The following is a 22139-nucleotide window of genomic DNA, read 5'->3' as shown; positions in this document are numbered from 1 at the left end:
CTTGCTATAAATATTGGCCTGTGTTTAGATGTCCAGAACCAATTTTGAAAGCTAACTAGGTATGGAAGGATTTGAGTAAAAATCCTATATGAAAACCAGATCCTTCATTAATGATGACACGGAACTATAGAATAAATTAACTAAAGAAACTTGCACATTTTCATTATTTGTCTAAGACGATAAAACACACTGCCTCGATCATCTGGAAAAGAGAGTAGTGTAGAGGGACTCCTGTCTTTAGTGCTCAGCAAAATCTGATATTTGCAACTAGAAGTTACTAACTGTCATAAATGGAGAAGGAAACGGTGGTTTTCAGGGCTGTGGCTGCCCTGTCCAGACTCAGAGCACTGCTTAAGCAATAAGCCGAGTCTTAAACTATTTCTTCCTGCTGGCACCATGAGGAACACTTCTGTAGCAAAGAGATCTTGGGGTTACAGGCAGTGAAGAGCGGCATTGCTGCAGGAATTTGAAAAGAAGGCTTCAGAGTCTTTTATATTTTTATATCCAAGTATTTTTATTCAGTGAGGTTGAAACAAAGAAGATCTTGGGGAAAAAAAACCCCAAACCATAACAATGTAATGGATCCTGGGTACTATAATATTATCTGAAATAACTCAGTGGCAATTTTTAGGTAATACATGCCATCACCTCCCACACACACTTCCCCCCTTGAAACAAGTCAGACTGCTCTTTTTACCAAATTTTGGGTTTGGGAGCTGATTTGTCTTTTGTATGGACACAAATATGAAAGGATACTATTAGGGAAATTCCACTGCTGCACAGCCGAGTTGATCCCAGAATTTGGACTAATAACTTCAACTTGAAGCTCTCCTTGTAACTAAAGACAGAAGAATTTGACTTTTAATCAGGATATTTTAGCTGTATTATATAAAAAAAGAGTTTTCAATACTTCTCACTAGGTAAGTATAGTTGTTTAATCTAATATTTGGTTTTACTTTATTATATGAAAGGTTTCCAAGAGGTTGGGTTTTTTTTTCAAATTCAAATATTGCTTACAATGAGTATTAAAATGTTATCCTACAGTATTAGGAACCTAACTAAAAGGACTTTTGGCCAGAATGAAGAAAAAGGATAAGATATTTATTCCTAATACAAATTAAACTGAAGAGGCTATCTGAATTTTTCTGAATGACAGAAAATAAGAATTGCATACTGGTGCTTTAAATCCCCTAAAATTGTAATATTCTGCACGGATTTCTAGCTGTGAGAAAACATTTAATCCTGATGCATGTATTGTTTTCTTCAAGGGGGAACTGGGTCAAGTCCTTTGTGACCAGTTCTCATATACTGTTTCGTTTTAATGCATTGCACAGTTAAAGGAGAACCAGGAATTTGCCCCAGTCTTCTTTAAATTCTTGCTAGGTTTTCTGTTAATTTAATCCCTTATTTCTCCAGTTACCTAGTACAAAGCATGATTTCACAGTCATTAAAGATAATTTTGTTTCCTGTTTTCCTATTCTTCTCACTATTATTATTATTATTATTATTATTATTCTCATTGAAGCCTCCTTTCTAGTTATAATAAACCCTTGGAACATTTCATTGAGAAAAATGAGGACTTAAACATTTTCTGTTTCCCTAATCAAGACCCTGTCATTATCATCACCAAAAGCCAGAAACACAGGGGAAGGGTGACAGAATTACATGAAAGGTAAAAGGACACTGCCAAAGTGATTTTGTGATCACAGTCACTTATAATAATACATTGAATGTTGTCATGGCAATCTAATTACTAAACCCTGCTGTGTAAACTCAGTTTCTAGTTGCATCACATAATGCTGATGCTCAATTGCATCAGTCACAATTGAGCATAATATGAATAGAAATTTGGAAAAGTCTCTGATTGTTATTGTGGAATAATTCATGCAACTTGTCAGCATGACAGTTTTAAATTTAATTTGATATTTTTGAAACAGAAAGCTACAGTGATTCAATTCTAGAAGAAAAAGTAGCCTAGAGAAAAATCATGTGTTTTGCAAATGGAGAGAAGAAAACAAAAGTAAGAAGAATGTTTATTCTACCACTTTTGATAGTATCCTTTTAGAGGGAAAGTTAAATTCAATTCTAAAGGCCGAATTATCTTCTCATGCAAATCACAATAGCTCCAGAGTAGTCCTACCAACTTCCATAAATTACTTCAGATTTACACAAATATTAATGGCAGCAGAAGCTGGCTTTTCAAGCCTAGCTGTTTCACAATAAAAATATTCAAGAAGTAATACAAAAAAGAAAACAGTTCGGTGGGTTTATTCAATTAAATTAGATTTGCAATACCACAGAGAAAGGCTGATTCCTCTTCTGGTCTCAGAAAAGCTACTTTCAGAAAACAGGTATGATGAGAGTGAAACAGAAAGCTTGGAACAATCTTTCAATTAAGAATGCGTTCAGTAGACACGTTTGGTTTCTTCCCATAGCACAGATTTCTTATCCTGAAGTCTGTATTTCACATAAATGGAGAACAAGACATGGAACAATGTTCTGAAGACTAAATTAAATTTTTCCTGCAGTGACCTGTTTGAGGAACAGAAGGAGGGGCAAGAAGGAAGGCTGAGATTGGTGCAATTCAAAGAGCAAAGACATTAAGTGACAGCCCCAAAAAAGTGTCAGAGGTCTCCCAACAGGAGGTATGCCATTCACACCAATCCCACCCTATGGTGACACTGTCTTCCTAGCTACTTCCAATTGATCCATGCTCTTTCTATACTTGTTGAAATGGTTCATACACTTTCACTGCCACTACTGTTATTATTTCATCTATCTACACTTGTCTCCGCCAGTCTGTTATTCATAATTGCTAGGGCTCCAACCCCACCAGAGAATCCATTTTGCTTTGAACTAGAGCTCATTTGCCTTGGGTAGCCATTAGCAGTTTCTGACAACTGTTTCTGCATGATGGCCAGTGAGACTTTATTGGAGGCCAGGAAGTCTTTCATGGAGATCATCTCGCCTGACAGCCGGCGTCCATCCGTGTCACTCTCATTGACAACATCAGTCTCAATGGAAATGTTTCTCCGGCTGCGCACGTTTCCTGGCATTACCACATTCCTCCGTGAACGGAAGAATTTTCTTTGGCATCTCTGGCAGCACCTGCATTCCAGTTTCTTTAATATCCAGTTTATGGATTGCTTGATGACAATAGAGATCACATTAAATAAAGAATAGATGCAGCACACCCCCATGAGTATGAAGACAAAATTGCCAAAGCGGTAGAGGCCTTGGCTTTCATAGTTCATGTTCTGGCTACTGACCAGATCACCGAAACCAATGGTGCTGAAGGCCACGAAGCAGAAGTAAAGAGAGTCAAAATAACTCCACCCTTCAATTGGTGTGTACATTGCAGAGGCACAGCAGGAAATGATGAGGGATGCTACACATAAAATCAGCATGACATAGTACACTGAGGGCTTCCAGCCGGCCAGGCTGTCCACCTCGGAGGTCCCTGAGCCCCGCCGGCTGCTGTGAGGGAGGACCCCTTTCCTCCTCAGCTGTCTTTCATGGCAGGACTTCATGACGTAGGCTATGACAGTGATTAAGCGCTCCAGGAACAAGTTGAAGAACAAAATGGTCCCTGCACATCCTATAAGGCCATAAAATATAAGAAAGATTTTGCCTCCGACGGTGGCTGGGGTGGTCATGCCAAACCCTGGAAGACAAAACAGAACAGTTGAATAAAAAAACTGTAGTTATCATGTCAGGAGTTTTGTCACAGAAAGCACTGGCAGAAAACCCCCGTGACACATATCAGCTCTGGAAAAAAGTGAGGACATTCTCTCAAACTGCTACCGAATTGTGCTTTACCTTGTGCTAGCAGTAAGGGGAAGAATGAGAATGTAGCAAAAAGCAGAAGAAAACACATTGGAAAGAAAAGAAAGTTTGAATTTTGGTTTGGTTGCTAGGGTCACTCCACCCCTCTTTGTGCCTTGGATCACTTCCAGGCTTTGGGGTTATTGCAACCCCTTCCTTCTCTCTGACATTGCTCTGATCCAGGGCTGTCTCTTACCTTGCAGGGGTCCATCCCCACCAAATCTTTGTAAACCAAGGCAAAATCTTTCTGAGCCATACTTAGCTCCTGCTGCAAGTGTGTGTGGCACATAACCAGCACCGAGCACCCACTACAGCCCAGCTGTGGAAGGGAAATCCAGGCTGGAGGTGCACATTGGAGGGAAGCAGCCCTTCATGGGGGTCCCCAACAGGCATTAAAGCTGCTCTGCGGCACACCCTGGTGTTGTGGCTACCCATTGTCCGTCCTCTTTTAAATTAGCATTGCTGAAGTTTATGTATTTCCCTGTGTCCGACTCCACAGCTCAATCTGTAAGTCTTATTTAAAGTCTCCCCTGGACACATTCCCTGTCATGGGATTTCTCAGGTCAGAAATGATTCAGTATTCTCTTAAATCTGTCCCTTCCAAAGCCCTACAAATATTAATTTTATTTTGGTTACAACTACTGGTAAGACAATCTTGGTTTTGTAAGATATTACTAAAGAAACAAAATCATGCCCAGAACATCACTGAAGAGCAACAAAGCTGGTGAAAGGGCTGGAGAACAAGTCTTCCAGGAACAACTGAGGGAACTGGGGTTGTTCAGCCTTGAGAAGAGGAGGCTGAGGGAAGACCTTATTGCTCTCTACAACTACCTGAAAGGAGGTTGTGGAGAGAAGGGAGCTGGCCTCTTCTCCCAAGTGACAGGGGACAGGACAAGGGGGAATGGCCTCAAGCTCCACCAGGGGAGATTCAGACTAGATTCAGAAAAAAATTTTTCACAGAAAGGGTCATCAGGAACTGACAGAGGCTGCCCAGGGAGGTGGTTAAGTCACCATCCCTGGAGGTGTTTAAAAGACAGGTAGATGAGGTGCTCAGGGGTATGGTTTAGTGTCAGACAGGAATGGTTGGATTCAATGATCCAAGAAGTCTTTTCCAACCTGGTGATTCTATGATTCTATAATTGAGCAAATTTGAATAATGGTTATGATAAATAACTTTGATGCCTTTTCCTTGGGATTATTCAGGGATTACATAACTGATGAATTAAGCCAAAATAATCTTGCTGAGAGAACAGAAAAATCATGCTAGACAAAAGACATTTTTATTTGTTTCCTTTTCTTTGTAATTGTGAGATGCTAATTATGAAATAAAGATGGTAAACTCTGGAAATAAAGGAAATCCCCATGTGTGGGCTCCCAAGGCTGGCTGCATCTTAGCCTGCATCCAAACCATAGTATCCAGATCTACAGGAGGCACACTCCTCCTCATCAGATTTCTGTGCTAGAAAGAGCTGGACTGCAGCTCTGTACCATGGGGATCAGCACCACGAGACAAATGACATAGAGAAAATATTCTCCACGACATTACCATTGTTCCCCTTGGCATGTAAATATTTCCACTCAATTTCTACCTTCTCCTTCTGCTCCATGACCTGACCCCCATAATCCTAGTTTTGTTGGATATTTTCTGGGCAGTCTGGCTTATATGCAAATCATGACCTCCACCCTGTAAAGACCCACGGACAAGGGGAACTTTTCTGCAGCTGGAGGGATCTGCACAAAGCAGCCAGGAGGGAGAGAAGTGGGGGGCCACTGCATCCCTGGTCCGTCCTGCTCTTTGAAGAAGAGAAGTGGCTGCAGGCTAAGCAGAGGTGGAGAGGTGAGAAGCCTCTGGCACTGTGTGAAGGGCAGTGGGGCGCAGCATGCACCTCTCACAGCATAAAGCAAATATCCTGGGAAGTGAAATGTAGTTCAGGCTCACACCTCCAACATGGCATCACACATTCAACATGGCATCACACATTCAGGCTGCTTCCCACAGGCCCCTCTCAGGACCCCGCTTCTGGCATCACAGCTACAGCTCAAGCTCTTCGGGTTCATTTGTTTGGATTTTATGTCAGAGCTCAGATCTGTGTGGGTAGAAACCCAAAGTCTTTACAAAGGCACTCAAAAGGCATGATGACAAATACGTTGTGAATTATAAATACCCAAAGATGCAGAACATCGATCCAGAGAGACACTGCAGCTCTGACTGTGACTCTGCCCTTTGTCAGCTACTCCTCTTCAGCTGGGGCATCGTTTTGACCTCCTGGAGTAATGTAATTTTTTGTTCATTTTTCTACTTATAAAACTCAACATGTAGCAATCAATACCAACATTTCCACAGAAGCACTAAAATAGAAAACTTAAAGCAATATAAAGACACTAATTTAACAAATATTTTCCTTCAAAGATAATTTGCCAAAATTGAGCTAAGCTTTTAGTTGCAGAAATAATGTCATTTCTTGAAATGCTTTGTATTTCCATTTATTGGGCCACACCATACCTGATTGACTCTGACCATTGCAGTAAATACATTTGGGGCTAATTTGGGATGCTGTATTATAGAATAGGACTTGTTTGACAGTAAGTGCATTTTTCTCCAAATGCACTCTTGGAGTGTTTGAAATATTCATAAATCCAAATACATTTGATGAATTGTTTCAGTCAAGTATTGTAGGAGGGCAAAATTGTAAAAGGCTGTAAGGGTTGAAATGAAACTAAATATTGTCTTTTGGCATTTTTGTAGCAAAGATTTTCATTTCAAAATATCAGTCACCTTTTGGTTAAAAAAATTCAGTTGGAAGTAAAAAGAATGGAAAAAAATACTTTAAAAAATCTTTCATAAAGGAACACAACATTTCATTACTGATCAAATTAAATCTATCAAAGATTTAATTATATTTTATCTTTCTGAAAGACATAAAAATAATCTGTTCCTATACAGCTTCAGGTTAAGTTTTTGTTCTATTTTTTTCCTATTGGCCATCAAACTAGAAATGCACTGCTTATTAATCTCTACTAAAAAATGAATTCTTTCAAAAACGCTTTTTGTACAACAGCTCTGCAAACACTATCTGGAATTAAATTGTTATCCTTGATGAGATCTGCCTCTTTTTCCTCCCAAATTTCTGTAAGGAAAAAAGTGGCTCATTTGTGGACAAAAAGGTACAGTACTAGGATTTGCTCCTGTTTTAGTAAAATTACTGGTGATCTCGTGCTGTGCAAACACAGAGGATCTATGGATAAGTCAATTCTTTCATGAGGTCAGTGAAAGCTCTCCCTCTAATTTAAAGACAACAAAATAAGACCCTTGTCTGTGGGCTGGGAACACACAAATTACTCAAACGTCTGAGAAGCCTTGAGCTGTTCTCTCTGAAAGAAAAGACAATGCTTAGTAGGACAGCAATATCTCACCTGATGACAGGTATCTCCATAAGTCCTGGAGGTATGGACCTATCTCCATACATCCCCACTGCATCCTGAACCTGGTCAGGGCCTGAGGCGGCTCTTTTGTGTGGAGAGCACAGGCTGCTGCAGAGCCAGATGATTACTCCAGTTAAACCTGGGACATGAAGCCAGACCTGGTAGCTGCAAAGCGCACTTGTGTTCCCCTACGAAGACACAGCGTTAGTGTCTCACTGTATATTTTCCAGAAAATCGATGGTACACTAGCAAAATCAGTATTTAAGCTCTCTCTTCTCCTTCAGATACTCTACAGGTCAAGGGACTAAAAAAAAATGGATACCCTTCTTGGCTTGTAAAATAACGTTTCTTCCTTATTATATTCTGGTTTACACTTTCCTACTGTACCTCTATGGGAGACAAACTTACTGGCCTATTGTTTCAAAGAACATTTTTGCCACCTCTTCTACAAACTGTTGTTACATTTGCTATTACTTCTGCTCTGTGCACCAAAACTGATTTGGGGCTATAAACCACACCTAGTTAAGCACCAGTTTCATGTTTAAGTTCTTTTATAAGTCCACTGCGAAAAACTTCAGTCCTAGCTGTCTGAAAAAGAGAACTCAAATAGAAGAAGTAGAGGAGAAACCAACAGTCAAATGGAAAGAAATGACTTAGTGAGCATTTAGAGCAACTGATCCATGCAGCATAACAGTGAAAGAGTGAGAAGTTAAATTGGCAAACTAGGGAGCAAACACAGAATGAAATTATGAAATCATATAAAAAAGGAAATAAGAGGAGTGCCTGACATGAGAGATTATTTGAAAAAAATAAGATTGCTTCTTCTGATGAAGAAATAAAACCAAGAAACAACTGTAGGAAAAAATTGTTAGTGGTAATTTTTTTATCGTGTAAGATGAAATACAGCTGATGAAATTCAGTAAAACTATTTTATAAGCTGGGTGACATTCCTTGAAAAAGAATCATAGAATCATAGAGTCACAGAATCATAAAATCACAGAATAGTTTGGGTTGGAAGGGACCTTAAAGATCATTCAGTTCCAACCCCCCTGCCATGGGCAGGGACACCTCCCACCAGCCCAGGCTGCCCAAGGCCCCATCCAACCTGGCTTTGAACACCTCCAGGGATGGGGCAGCCACAGCTTCCCTGGGCAACCTGTGCCAGTGTCTCACCACCCTCATGGTGAAGAAATTCTTCCTTATATGAAGCCCAAATCTGTTATTTCGAGTAGAAATCGAGATTACACTTAATCGAATGGGAACGAGATAATTTTAAGTCTGGAAAATGAGATGGTTTTAAGATACGGAAAAGCATTTCAATGGACTTATTAGATATATCTGCAGATATGGCACTACATTATTGCCATTGATAGATACGCATGACAGACCCTAACTTTATCAGTTCATCAATGAAGAAGGCCTTCTTAGTAAAAATTTCAGGTTTCCTATTCTGAAATCAGAGTTATACAGATTTCTCTATGTCCCACAATCCATTGATTACTACAGCATGGTATTATCTTTCCTAATACTTAGCTGAACTGAGCAACTACATTCCTTGTAGTTTCAGTTTTCCTTGAAGTATTGCAGGTTTTTTCCACATGCTGCTTAACCAAGGATTCAGATTTATTTGCTGAATAATCATACTAATTATGAACTTCTCTGCAGCAAAGCTACATTTTCAGAAGTTGGAAGGAATTTAAAATGTAGTAGAACATAATCATGCTTCATGATTTTCTGAAGGAAGTACTGGGTATAACAAAAGAAAAGCAAGCAACTCTTGCATAAAGTCTTACTAATAGTCTGATAAGAAGGACTGAGATCCAAAAAGAATTTCTCCTAAAGTAGAATCCTCTGATAGAAAGTAAATATTGACTACCATTAAGCAAATATTGATCTCAATCTAACACTTATACTTCTGTATTGAAATCCAACAAGAAGAAACAGGCATCAAGTTTCTATACTCAATCAAATCTACAACTTTATATGCTTAACCTCTCTACAATTTCTACAATTAATCAACTCTCAATCATTCTTCTAGTTTCTTTCCTCAATACTCTGATTTATTAGCCTCTGAAAGTACAGAAAAGCTGAAATAAAACAAGCACCAGCCTGCAAAAGCCAGACCCCTGGGGAGCAGGCTGAGCAGCTATCCCATCCAGACGTTATGACTCTGCTGGGGTCCCTCCATCCTATACACCCCGTTCCCCCAACACAGCCAAAGAAGCACAGTGCCACCCACATCCTGGCAGGTCTTTAAGAGGCCAAAGGGCACAACGTGCAGCCTCAGGGAATCCAGCTGCCTACTCCAGGCCAGTATTAGGTTATTTCATTTTTTCTGTTGTAAATTGCTCCGGTGGTACAAATTGCCATAAGCATTTCTCCTGGTTCGCTACCCACACTCATCTATCTGCCTCTGCCTAGCAGAACATGGTTCAGCATGTGTTTTAAGTCTGGATGTCCTGACATTCACAGTCGACATTAATTAAATGTTCAGTTTTCATTTCCTGGTAAGCTGATGCTGCGAAAGAGTGTGAGAAACAGTTCAGCAATCCTAATCCCTCATGAATGAAGCCTGGAGAGCTGAATATAATGTGTGTAGGAAGACTAGGATAGACATACAGATTTTACAGTTAATTTTGGATCATGAGATTTGGTCTCTATTGTTCTGCAAAATATCTCTTTCTTCTGAGAGGTTTCATTTCCTTTTTGAATGTGTACAGTTTGCTGCTCCTGCCTTTCCCACAAAGAGGAAGTGGGTAGAAAGAGGGGGTAACACCATGGCAACATTGATGAGTCATTGTAGTGCTAGAAATATAAATATAATGACAAAACACCTTTCTAGTTTAAACTATAATCAGAGTTCTTTGTCTGCGATGTTATGGCTGAATTCCTAGTGTATTTTCTACTTATTTGATTAGCTCTTGTCCTTGTTTTTCTCTATCAGCTCTACTTTGGCCATGACTTATTGGGACAATTGTGAACTTCACCAGTGGAAGAGTCACTGGAAAAAGGCTGAGGATTGTAACAGATGCGAACCAAGCTACACAAGAACAAGATTTTCAACTTAAGTGCAAAGATCATAAAGTAAACAGTAATTAGGAAAGAAAACACAGAAAGTCTGAGATACCTGCAAAGATGCTGATCCTCATTTCCTCAAACACATTCTGCACTGAACTGTCTGTGTAAGGATCTTTTGTGCTTCTAAAATATAGGCAGAAGAAATTACTCTAAGAGAAGATGTACTTCAAAGACTTTAATGAGAACATGTCCTGTACTGCATACTGTTACTCCACTGTGCAGACACTAACAATTTGGAAAAATTCACTCCTACCGTGATAGCCAATTCTGGTGCCATTGGAGCAGAATAACTGGTCTTAAGATAACTCTAGTTCTGCTGGAGTAATTGTCACCCATAGGAACTTTTGTAGGAAGAAATAAAGCACTCTCAAATCATGTCACATTGATTCCCTTATGACACTGCTACATCAGAAAGCTTGTAACAGAGTCCTGTTCTGGAAAAGACAAGGATATTAAGTCCTTTCCAGGAACAGCAGAAAAAGACACATTTCTGGGAAGAATTTCACTGTACGAGCAGACATCCATGGAAGTAGATGCGGTCCTCTCAAAGCTATCTGTCAGCAGTAAACTTGGAATTGGTCCAGTTTCTGATATGAAAAAAAATATCTAACTTGGTTTATTTTGCTAAGCGCATGCAAAAAAATCTCACACCCACCCACCCACATGCACAGCCAGCTCTGCGATTTCCCATTAGTAGAAGCTCAGCACTTGCAGGAACTATTCATTTTGAAACCTTGGCCCTCTTTCTGACTATGAGGGGAAAATGAGTGAACTGCATCCTGAAACTCTCCATTACTTAACAAAATCATTTGATAAAATAATATTTATCAGGGACAGCCTGGTGTGTAGTAGTACTTATTTTATTGGCAATGCTATTTTCTTCTGCAGATGTCTACATCATGGAGAAGGGCTCAGCCTGCCCAGGAAGGCAGAGGATGTATGGCTGTAACAGCTCCTTTGTGCTATATGCTCTTCTGTTTCCAGACCTGCCTGCCCGTGTGAGCTCTGCATCTCCTGCCCAGGCATCTCAAGCACTCTGTGGAGCTGTAAAACCTGGAAATGTCTCCAGGGCTATTACAGCTGAGTCATATCCGCAGATACACTGCTACACTGAGTGACCTGCTGCTTGGTGACCTGGGACTCTGCCTTAAGTGCTTGCTGCTCTTGATTCCTTTTGCATCAGTCTGCTCCTGCAATGTTGTGTTCAGTCAGGTTGAGAGAGATGTGAACTCCTAGCAGGGTTAACTCCATTCCTAAAGGGCAATAGTGATGTTTAAACTAATGATATAAGATGTTTTGATGAAACAATAGTTACCCAAGTACAATTTACATTTTCTCATATATATTGAGAACTTTATTCCCACTCTTTAACTTGTTTGTAGAGTCCTCAAACCTCACCACTGTTTCATGGAGGCTGAAGGACAGTAGGGAGATGCTGCTTCAAGGTCTGCACAAGTTGTACGCTCAGTCTGTGCCACTGTGGGGATATAAAAGTCTTGTGTGAAAGACTGTGCATAACATTTTGCCTCTATGAAGAGTCTTCTGAGATCCAAGTCTTTTAACATAGATGTAGGTTAGTGTCACACTGTGTGTGTGGCTGGAGCCTTGAAGGTAAAAATAGCAAAATCTCCAAGCTTTCATGTCTTTGTTTTTGGATAGTATAAGAAAATCTGGTTTTCTGTTAGAATAGAGGAGAAAAGAATCATTAAGTTTGGAAAAGACCTCTAGGAATATCAAGTCCAACTGACAGTTCAAGATCACCATGCTTACTAAACCGTGTCCCAAAGTGCCATGTCTACATGTTTTTTTGACCACCTCCAGGGAAGGTGACTCCACCACTGCCTTGGGCAGCTTGCTCCAATGCTTCACCACTCTTTCAGCAGAGAATTTTTTCCCAATAGCTGATCTAAACCTCCCCTGGCACAACATGAGGCCATTTCCTCTCATCCCACCACTTGTTACTTCAGAGAAGAAATCAGCACCTGCCTCACTGCAACCTCCCTTCGGGTACTTGTAGAGAGTCTCCTCTCTTCCTCAGAATATAAAGTCCCAGTTCCCTTAGCTACTCCTCATAAGACTGATGCTCCAAACCCTTCAACAGCTTTGTTGCCCTTCTCTAGACACACTCCAGTACCTCAATGTCTTTATTGTAGTGAGGGGCCCAAAACTGAACACAGTGTTCATGGCGTGGCCTCTTCAGCACTAAGTACAGCAAGATGATCACTTCCTTAGTCCTGATGGTCACACTACTTCTGATACAAGCCAGGACACCTTTGGCCTTCTTGGCCACCTGGGCACACTGCTGGGTCATATTCAGCTGGCTATTGACCAGCACCCCCAGGTCCTTTTCCACCAAGCAGTTTTCCAGCCACTCTTCCCCAAGCCTGTAGCATTGCTCGGCGTTGTTGTGACTGAAGTGCAGAACCTGACACTTGGGCTTGTTGAACCCCATTAAGTGGACCTTGGCCAATCAATCCAGCCTGTCCAGATCTGTAGAATCTTCCTTCCCTCAAGCAGATCAACACTCCCACCCAATCTGGTGTCATCTGCAAACTTACCAAAGTTGCACTCAATCCCTTGTTCAGGACATTGATAAAGATATGAAACAGAACTGTCACCAACACTGAGCCCTGGGGAGCACCACTTGTGACCCACCACCAACTGGTTTCACATCCATTCACCAGCACTCCTTGGGCTAGTTAGTGTGTGTGAGGCAGCGTCTGTATTTAAAAGAGGGAAGTTCAGCTCACAGTGATTCACTGTTAAAACCGATCTGGAGAGCTGGATAACAGTTAATGCCCTTCTCTCTTTTCACATGTATAAACCACATGTTCTGCCTTGAACAGAAATCTAACTTTAGACAAATTTCTAATATAAAGAAATCTAAAAGACATAAGTAAAAATAATGCTAAAGTGGCAATAGTGGATGAAAAACATAATAAAAATTCAATTTTAATAGACATTGTCATTATGGGTCTGTTGATACCTCTGTTAGAATGTCTGTGTAGCCCTTAAATAATACATAACTCTTTGGGAGAGAGAGCCTCTGTAATTTTCATTATTCTAAGTTTTTCCTATAAGGTAATTTATGGAAACTTTGCCATTCTGCTTTATATAATTAAGGATATATTTTATCTAAGGGTCATTCTAGGTCTTGTGTAAGAAGTGTACAGAGTTTTGTTACAGTTCCTGTGCAATCATTAATTTCATGTATCAGTATTTTACGCCTACTGTCTGGCTTCCCTTTAAAATTTTTATGCCGTTTTTGTCACCTGAGGTGCTATGTCCAGTGCTTTTCCATCACCCCTAGATAGATGTGTAAGTCTGCACACTTTTTGTATTATTATAGGGACAGAACAAGGCTCAGTTTTGAAAATACCTTATTATTATTTTTTAATTATTTTTGTGACTTATTGAACAGTCATTTAAAAGTTTGTGTGGTTTTTATCTAATCTCAAAGCATAAGAACATTTATCTAATTAATGCAAATTTTATTAAGATATTTGCATTAAGTATTTCATAAGAATATTAATTTTAATATTTTGTATGAAAAGGTACTCCAGCCCTATATATAGAGAATGCGTTTCTTCATCCAGCCTGGCTGCACCAAAGCCAGGGGACTCATCTGACCCTGCCACTAACCCAATACTTCACAGAAGTCCTCTCCCCAGGCTGGATGCCAACACACCTCACAGAGGTTGGCAAAAATGTGGTAAAGTAGTTTGAGAGAAGTTCAAAATACTGCAAATTGTTAGACACCCACAGTGCGTAAACATTTTATTTGACACTAACTGGTTTTCATTAAAATTATAATAGCTGCAATATCCTAAACTCTAAGCTACACATAAATTTATCAAGGAAACAATAAGGAAATATGGTAGAATGAACTGATCGTTTCCATAGTTAAAAAATGCCATGGCTGAGGGGGTAGTTTATATAATACAGTAAAAAATAACAGTATCACCAGCTCCATTCCTGTTAAAAAAACACCATAAAAGTAAAGTCCAAATTTTAACCATAACGAAAATATTCTCAGTTTGAAAGGATTTAAGGTCATAACAGTCTGATTTGTGATGTAAGTTCAGTTAATATTTAACACCAAAAAAAGTCCCTGTACAGATACATTTATAGGGAAAATGCTTAAAAATATTGTTCTTCTCTTACTGTTCCCAGATGAGTATGTTCTGAAGATAAGTATATAATGTACAGACTGCACATATGAAGTTTCTGTGATGTGTTAAAGAATCAAGAACAGTTCTAAATATCTTTAAGCGTGACTGACACAGGGATTTAAAAATATTTCTTTCTCTCAGTTCCTTACAGAAGAAGGAACTTAAAAGAACATGAATGGATCCATATATATGCAAAACTGGAAAATACAGAGATCTGTCAGATAAGCATGTGTATATATGATGAATATGTTCATACGTATATAAACCTTTATCTCTGAATAGTCTGCCTTACTAACAATTAACAGTAACTTCAAGCTGTAATTCATTTTGATAATGCATAGCTTGAATCATGAATGCAGTTAACACTGTTTCAAGCGTTTATTTCAGTAAGTCAACCTGTGTAACATCGTAACTCCAGCTTTTACAGAGTAGGAACACAATGTTGTGTACTAACTAAGCTACAGGCTCATCTACGCTAAAACTTTCCTTTTAAATAGTGCAAATTTGTCTCTGTTTTAAGAGTTTGAAAAGTTTAGCTTAAATTCACTTATTGTGAATTTTATTCTTGGCACAGACACACAAGATATCTAACTTTTCTCAGTGGAAAAAAGAGCTTCTGTGCCTTTTTGAGGGCATTTTCCACTTAATACTGTAGAAAAGGTACATATGTCTGCCAGTTTCTGTGGTTTGCTTTTTCAGTCCAAGACATTTCAATACAGCTTTCTTCTGGTTTAAAGCTTTAGTGCTTCTTCTCATTTAGATGTGAAACTATGGGAATTAAGGCAAGCGTTTTGGTTACCCCCATGAGGAAAAAAAAAGGGAGAAAATGTGGTATTTGCTTGTATCCTTTTGGTAACATGAGGCAGGGGAAATACTGTTGGTGTTTCTTTTTTGTGAAGTGGGTTTTGTAAAATTAAAGCCCTTCCCTGGCTTTAAATAACAACACAATCCAAGCAATTTAATGCAACAGCGGCACTTGTGGTTCAACTAAAGCAGAAAGACGTTGGCTGTGAACATTAAGCTCAAAAAGGCAAAGAAAAGAAATTCCAGCATTACAGGCTGGAAGGAAGCTGCACACAGATAAGGAAAGCTAATTTTTGATAATGTAAAGAAATAGTATATATGCATGTGTGTTTGTGTGTGATTACATTTCCCTAACCAATTTCAAGAATTTCAAGTCTTATCTTGATGGCAGTGAGGGAAGTTGGGAGTCATTGCTATCAGAACCAAGTGCCAAGGGCCTCAGCATTGCTCCCTCCGAGGAACAGAAAAGCTCACCCAGAAGATTAAGTTAGTCTGATGCTTGGATACATCAAACTGAAGGACAGATCAAAAGCACATAGCATAAATGACAGCACAAACACTGCTTCAGTTCCTCAGAGACTGTCAGACAGCCCCAAAAAGCTAAGAATAAAGACGAAAAATCCACAGTTCCCAAGAAAGTTCTGCAGGGACTGCAAATGCAAAGCAAGGACTGTGAGCTCACACCACATAGAAAAAGCTATTCGTGTGGCATGTAGTAAGGTTTTTGAAGTATTTGGTGTAAAAGAGGAAACAGATATTAGTATTGTGATTAAAATTAGAAAAACTAGTAGACAATGTTAATAGCAAACACTATCAGAGATCTCAGTGAATAATTGTCACTAGAGGACTGGTGACAGAAAAAATTCTGTGAGTGCTTGATATGAGCATATGATGACAAACTTGAACATATTCATTAGGTCTGAATTTCTTATCCATTAATCTGTGTTTCACAAGCTAGGAGTTATGAAGGGGCAAAGGCTATTTCTCACCCTTTTTGACATTTTGAAAGAAAGAAATTATGCTTGAGGGGTTGATAGTTGGACAGTTGGGAATAAAGCCTGCACTTGTGAAGTAATCATAGAATCACAGAACGGTTTGGGTGGAAGGGACCTTTAAACATCATCATGTCCAATCCCCCTGACATGGTCCAGGACGTCTTTCACCAGATCATATTGCTCAACCTGAATAATGTCAGGCTGCTCCAAAGAATACATCACTAACAAAAGAAGTGTTATTTCTACCAGGTGCAAAAATATCAAGAAAAACTCACGATGCCATAGAGCAGAAGAAACAAAGAAGAGAAATGTGAAAGCAATGGAATGACCAATGAATTTTGCCTTTGAGAAAAGAGTAAGACATTGCTCAGACTGTGTACTGGCTTCTATCTGCACAGCAAGACATATAGTTTTGGGTTTGTAGTGTATGGCTTTTTCAAAAGATAAGGACTTGCTAAGTTCCTGGCTCATGGATGTTCCAAATGTAATACATGTGTCCCCTTCTGTGCAGCCAGAGATGCTCTTTTAGTAGAGATCTAGTGGTATATGTCCATAAGACAAGCCTAAGTTCAGTGATGCAGACTACTGATACAATTTTACAGGTCCAAGCACGTGTGTAAAAAACCACCCATACGTAAAAGGACAAGGAGGTTCACACTGCACTCCTACAAATCCTCCATAGCAGCTTTGGCTTGCTATCAAAGTGTTGTGCCACTGCAAATATTAAAAAAAAAAGCACAGCACAACACCTACTGCAAGGACAGATTCTCCTCTTACCTATGATGGTAATGGCCAGACTCTGTGTTCAAAATCTCAGCATCAGCTGCCTTACCCATGCAAACAATTAAACAAGAGCAAGACAAGCATGCAAAGGATGGCAGAATTAAATCAAACTATAGCAAGATGTTGAAGAGTGGCCAAAAGCTACAAAGCTGGGCATTTTCTGATATAACTGGACAAGTGATGTACTAGGGACATCTCAGAATCAGTGTGCCAAGTAGGATGGGAATTCATCTAGAGGTTAAAAAGGATGCCAGGATATTCAGCTAGATATTTACAGATTTGTGAAATAAAAACATAGTTTAATCATGTCTGGAAACAGGAGACATTCATATATACAAAGATAAAACTGCAATTAATCCTTTTAGACTTAAAATTGTGAAACTGTTTCTGAAACACTTTTGACTGAAGTGCCGAATCGTAGCCTTGTAGAGACTCACAAAAACTGTTTATTTGCTTTCTCTCTGCTTTATGAAGCTCCTCTCTGAATTAAGTGCTTTTGTTTGTGAGCAAACACTGCACTGCTGTTAGAAACATAAGCCGTTTCAGAGGGTATCTGCAGCTACCTGGCCCAACGAAGGACATTGATACTGGAGCTCAGTTTTATGAGCTTCCAGGAGAAGTGAGCTCTTCTCTGAGCAACTGCTTGAAGCGATGCCAATCACTGAGTTGAACTCATAAGGCTGAAAAACAGAAGAGTGAAAACTTCGGGGGTAATGCCTGGCTTAACTTTAAAGAGATTACGTGGACTTCCGAGTGCAACACACAAACTTACTTCCCTAAGATCTGAAAGATCTAACCTAGCGCTATGTCCTGGGCCTTGAGCTAAGACATAGTCACTTATGAAAGGCCCATCATTTCAAGCACTGGTGTTAAATGAAGGAGAGAAATTTAAAAAGCACAAAGAGAAATGTATCACAAGAATCATCCTAGATATTTCAGATTATTTTGGAAAATAGCTTTTCCCAGTCTTTTGGAAACTGTTAAGCATGGAAGTAGAGAGGTTTGGCTGTTGGCAGCTTGTGTACAACACTCTGCTTTGTAAGTACCTTTTTCACAGAATTGTTGCAGTTTACTCAGTACTGTTAATGCTGATCAGTTAAATAACTACATTTAATCAAAATTATTTTTCACATTCTGCTTATGAAAATTGTGAAGCTGAGAAAGCTTTTACTAAATTTTTACTACATTTACTACTTTTACTGAAGCATCACCTATTCAGTTCACAATGTATTCTGCCAGGGAAGGAAGAAATTAATGAGTTACTCCAAATATAATATTCTTGGTTTGTTATAAAACCCTTGAAAAACAACTAATTCCCGGCTTGTTCTGGAATTTTTGAAGATGTCATCTGTACCGATAATAGGTTTAGATGCTTCTAACCTCATTATTCACACTGCTTATTCCCAACTGAATGGCACGATTTACTTTTGAAAAGAAGCACATTAATTAAATAACATGATTTCTCAGGGCTGTTAAGTGACCAGTGCCTGACTAATTGTGTGAAAATAAATCTGGAAGGTTTGAGGCCATTTATCAAATCCTTTCTGCTAAAAGTCTTTTGTCTCTCTATAATGGCTCCCTGGAAGCCATGTCCAAACCAGTTTGCCATACATGAAAAAAAAACAGAGCTTTGATACAGCATATAATGCATCTGCTGAAAAATAGGTGCAAAAACCTGTGTCATAAAGGAATCTCTTTTAAAATAAAAACCCTGTCAGTGAAGTAGTTGAAGAGAAGGAGTTTATCAGACTTCCATTAGAGGCTCATTTTCTTCTGAAAACAGGGCTTGTGAACTACATTGAAAAAAAGAATACTTCCTTTTCACCCAGCCAGGAGCTGGAGAAATTAATGGTTTCAATGTCACAGCAACTTTCTTAGCAGGCAGAGAAATAAGTGACATTCTCCAAAGGACAGTTTTGAATTAATGGAAAAAGATTAAGCTTTTATGTTGTGTTTTCAAAAAATTCTCAACACATAATGATGCAGAATGATGTAGACAGAGAAAAATTAACCTTGTTTCAACAGAAGAGACAGCCCATAACTGCCAAACTCCCACAAGTGCAAAATAAGGAAAAAAAAACAACCCCAAACACATCAAGCTGTTGTTAGGAGCATTGTACGATTTGAACGTGTGCTAACATTAAAATGCTGAAAAACCTAATTAGCTGGTCCAGTAGAAAAATATTTTGTGAAATAACAAAAGGGAGCTGTAGACCAAAAATTGTTCAGCAATTATTGCCCTGCACTTGGCTTCATCAAGGCTATTACAGCTCCTCAGGTGCTGATACTTTAATGAAAACCATGGCTCACCTAGCGATGCCATATTTTGCTTCGTGCTGAGTGTTGTTGCCTTCCATAATCCCTGTGAATACCTGCAAATCTGCATCACACACATTGGATTTGACCAAAAGCCCCTGTTGTCCCTTCTGCTCTGGCCTCCTAGAAAGTCAAAATTGGCTAAAATACTTTTTACTCGTTATATGTTTTTTTTAATATTTAAAGATGTGATTTTAAAGTTTGACTTTGAATAAAATTTTGTTTTAAAAATGTTTCCATTCATGTTTTTTTAGAAGTGGTTGAAGCAAAACTAACAAAAAATAAAACCAGCCACTAGCTGTCTTGCCGTCCCAAGAGTGATGCCTTACTCAGAACCATGACAAAAACATTCCTTACCAGATTCATGTCTGGGCTTGCTAAAGCATGTTTGTAGATAATCTTGACAGAGTTATGGCTTTATGATTTATTTTTTACAAAATGCACTGCTAGAAGTCCTCTTTAACAGAAGCACTGGAATAACAAGCTTTAAGTATATTCAAATGATAAATCCTTCTAGTTGAGGTAAGAAAAAAGCATCCAGTGCTATCCATGAGTAAGATGTGTTTCAAGTATCTACTGCAAAATATAACAAAAATCCACTCTTATATGAACATCTAATGACTATTCTGGAACAGTATATTCAGTTCAGGGAAAGAGTCCTGAAAGGAGGCATTGAAAATTCCCATCAAATACACTGGTTCCAGGCAACATGGGTGTATGATGTACCCAGCTTGTAATTTGCAATAGGTCTCCAGTTTTAGGATCTGGAGACTATATATATATATAATGCGGAGTCCAAAACTTTCCCCACAACTGTTGTTATCTATTGGATAATCTGAAATAATTAAGAAGCACTTTTAAATGACCGTTTCTTCTTAACTGGAACATTTTAACCTCTGCCTTTTTGGGGGCTAACTAATTCTTCAGTCAGAAACGAGAACTGTTTTCTAATCATTACACTTGTATTCAGCTCTCAGTTGCTTGTTTAAGTTACCATTCCTGATGAACAGTTCAGCAGTAAATACCTCTGTTCACACACTTTGAAAAATGCCTTTTATTGCAGGAAGAAGCCTCAAATGATCAGTCTTTGAAAAGAGATTAGAGACAGGGCAAACTGTCCTGATAGACACTTTCCATGCTCTCAGAATCATAGAAACATAGAATCATAGAATCACCAGGTTGGAAAAGACCTCTTTGATCATCGAGTCCAACCACTCCTATCAAACACTAAACCATGCCCCTCAGCACCTCCTGTACCCGTCTTTTAAACACCTTCAGGGATGGTGACTCAACCACCTCCCTCGGCAGACTGTTCCAGTGCCCAATGACCCTTTCTGTGAAAAATTTTTTCCTAACGTCCAGCCTAAACCTCCCCTGGCAGAGCTTGAGGCCATTCCCTCTTGTCCTGTCCCATCACTTGGAAGAAGATGCCAGCACCCTCCTCTCTACAACCTCCTTTCAGGTAATTGTAGAGAGCAATGAGGTCTCCCCTCAGCCTCCTCTTCTCCAGGCTAAACAACCCCAGCTCTCTCAGCCGTTCCTCGTAAGGCCTGTTCTCCAGCCCCCTCACCAGCTTTGTTGCTCTTCTCTGGACTCGCTCCAGAGCCTTAACATCCTTCTTGTGGTGAGGGGCCCAGAACTGAACACAGGATTCAAGGAGCGGTCTCACCAGTGCCGAGTACACAGGGAGAATAACCTGCTGGCCATGCCATTTCTGATACAAGCCAAGATGCCATTGGCCTTCTGGCCACCTGGGCACACTGCGGGCTCATGTTCAGTCACTGTCAACCAACACCCCCAGGTCTTTCTCCGCTGGGCAGCTGTCTAGCCAGACTTAGAATCATAGAATCATAGAATAACCAGGATGGAAGAGACCCATCGGATCATCGAGTCCAACCATTCCTATCAAACACTAAACCATGCCCCTCAGCACCTCATCCACCCGTGCCTTAAACACCTCCAGGGAACGTGAATCAACCACCTCCCTGGGCAGCCTGTTCCAGTGCCCAATGACCCTTTCCGTGAAAAATTTTTTCCTAATGTCCAGCCTAAACCTCCCCTGGCAGAGCTTGAGGCCATTCCCTCTTGTCCTGTCCCCTGTCACTTGGGAGAAGAGGCCAGCACCCTCCCCTCTACAACGTCCTTTCAGGTAGTTGTAGAGAGCAATGAGGTCACCCCTCAGCCTCCTCTTCTCCAGGCTAAACAACCCCAGTTCTCTCAGCCGTTCCTCATAAGGCCTGTTCTCCAGCCCCTTCACCAGCTTTGTTGCTCTTCTCTGGACTCTCTCCAGAGCCTCAACATCCTTCTTGTGGTGAGGGGCCCAGAACTGAACACAGGATTCGAGGACCGGTATCACCAGTGCCGAGTACAGAGGGAGAATAACCTCCCTGGACCTGCTGGTCACGCCGTTTCTGATACAAGCCAGGATGTCATTCGCCTTCTTGGCCACCTGGGCACACTGCTGGCTCATGTTCAGTCGCTGTCAACCAACACCCCCAGGTCCTTCTCCTCCAGGCAGCTTTCTAGACAGACTTCTCCTAGTCTGTAGCACTGCACAGGGTTGTTGTGCCCCAAGTGCAGGACCTGGCATTTGGCCTTGTTAAACCTCATGCCATTGGACTCTGCCCAGCGGTCCAGCCTGTTCAGATCCCTTTGCAGAGCCTCCCGACCCTCCAGCAGATCAACACTTCCACCCAGCTTAGTGTCGTCCACAAACTTGCTAAGGGTGCACTCGATGCCTTCA

General features: G+C 40.1%; 1 protein-coding gene across 1 annotated transcript in view; it reads right to left on the bottom strand.

Moving 5' to 3' along the window:
* Positions 1-494: 494 nt before the first annotated feature.
* The window catches only part of KCNK13 (potassium two pore domain channel subfamily K member 13), a 69576-nt gene continuing 47931 nt past the window's right edge, over positions 495-22139 (bottom strand). The window contains exon 2 of the mRNA XM_069858402.1: positions 495-3664. Coding sequence (XP_069714503.1) covers positions 2772-3664 — 893 coding nt within the window. The 3' untranslated portion in view covers positions 495-2771. The remainder of the gene's footprint in view (positions 3665-22139) is intronic.

This window comes from Phaenicophaeus curvirostris, chromosome 5 (genome assembly GCF_032191515.1).
Source record: "Phaenicophaeus curvirostris isolate KB17595 chromosome 5, BPBGC_Pcur_1.0, whole genome shotgun sequence".
Lineage (NCBI taxonomy): Eukaryota > Metazoa > Chordata > Aves > Cuculiformes > Cuculidae > Phaenicophaeus > Phaenicophaeus curvirostris.
This window is presented reverse-complemented; position numbering and strand designations above follow the sequence as displayed.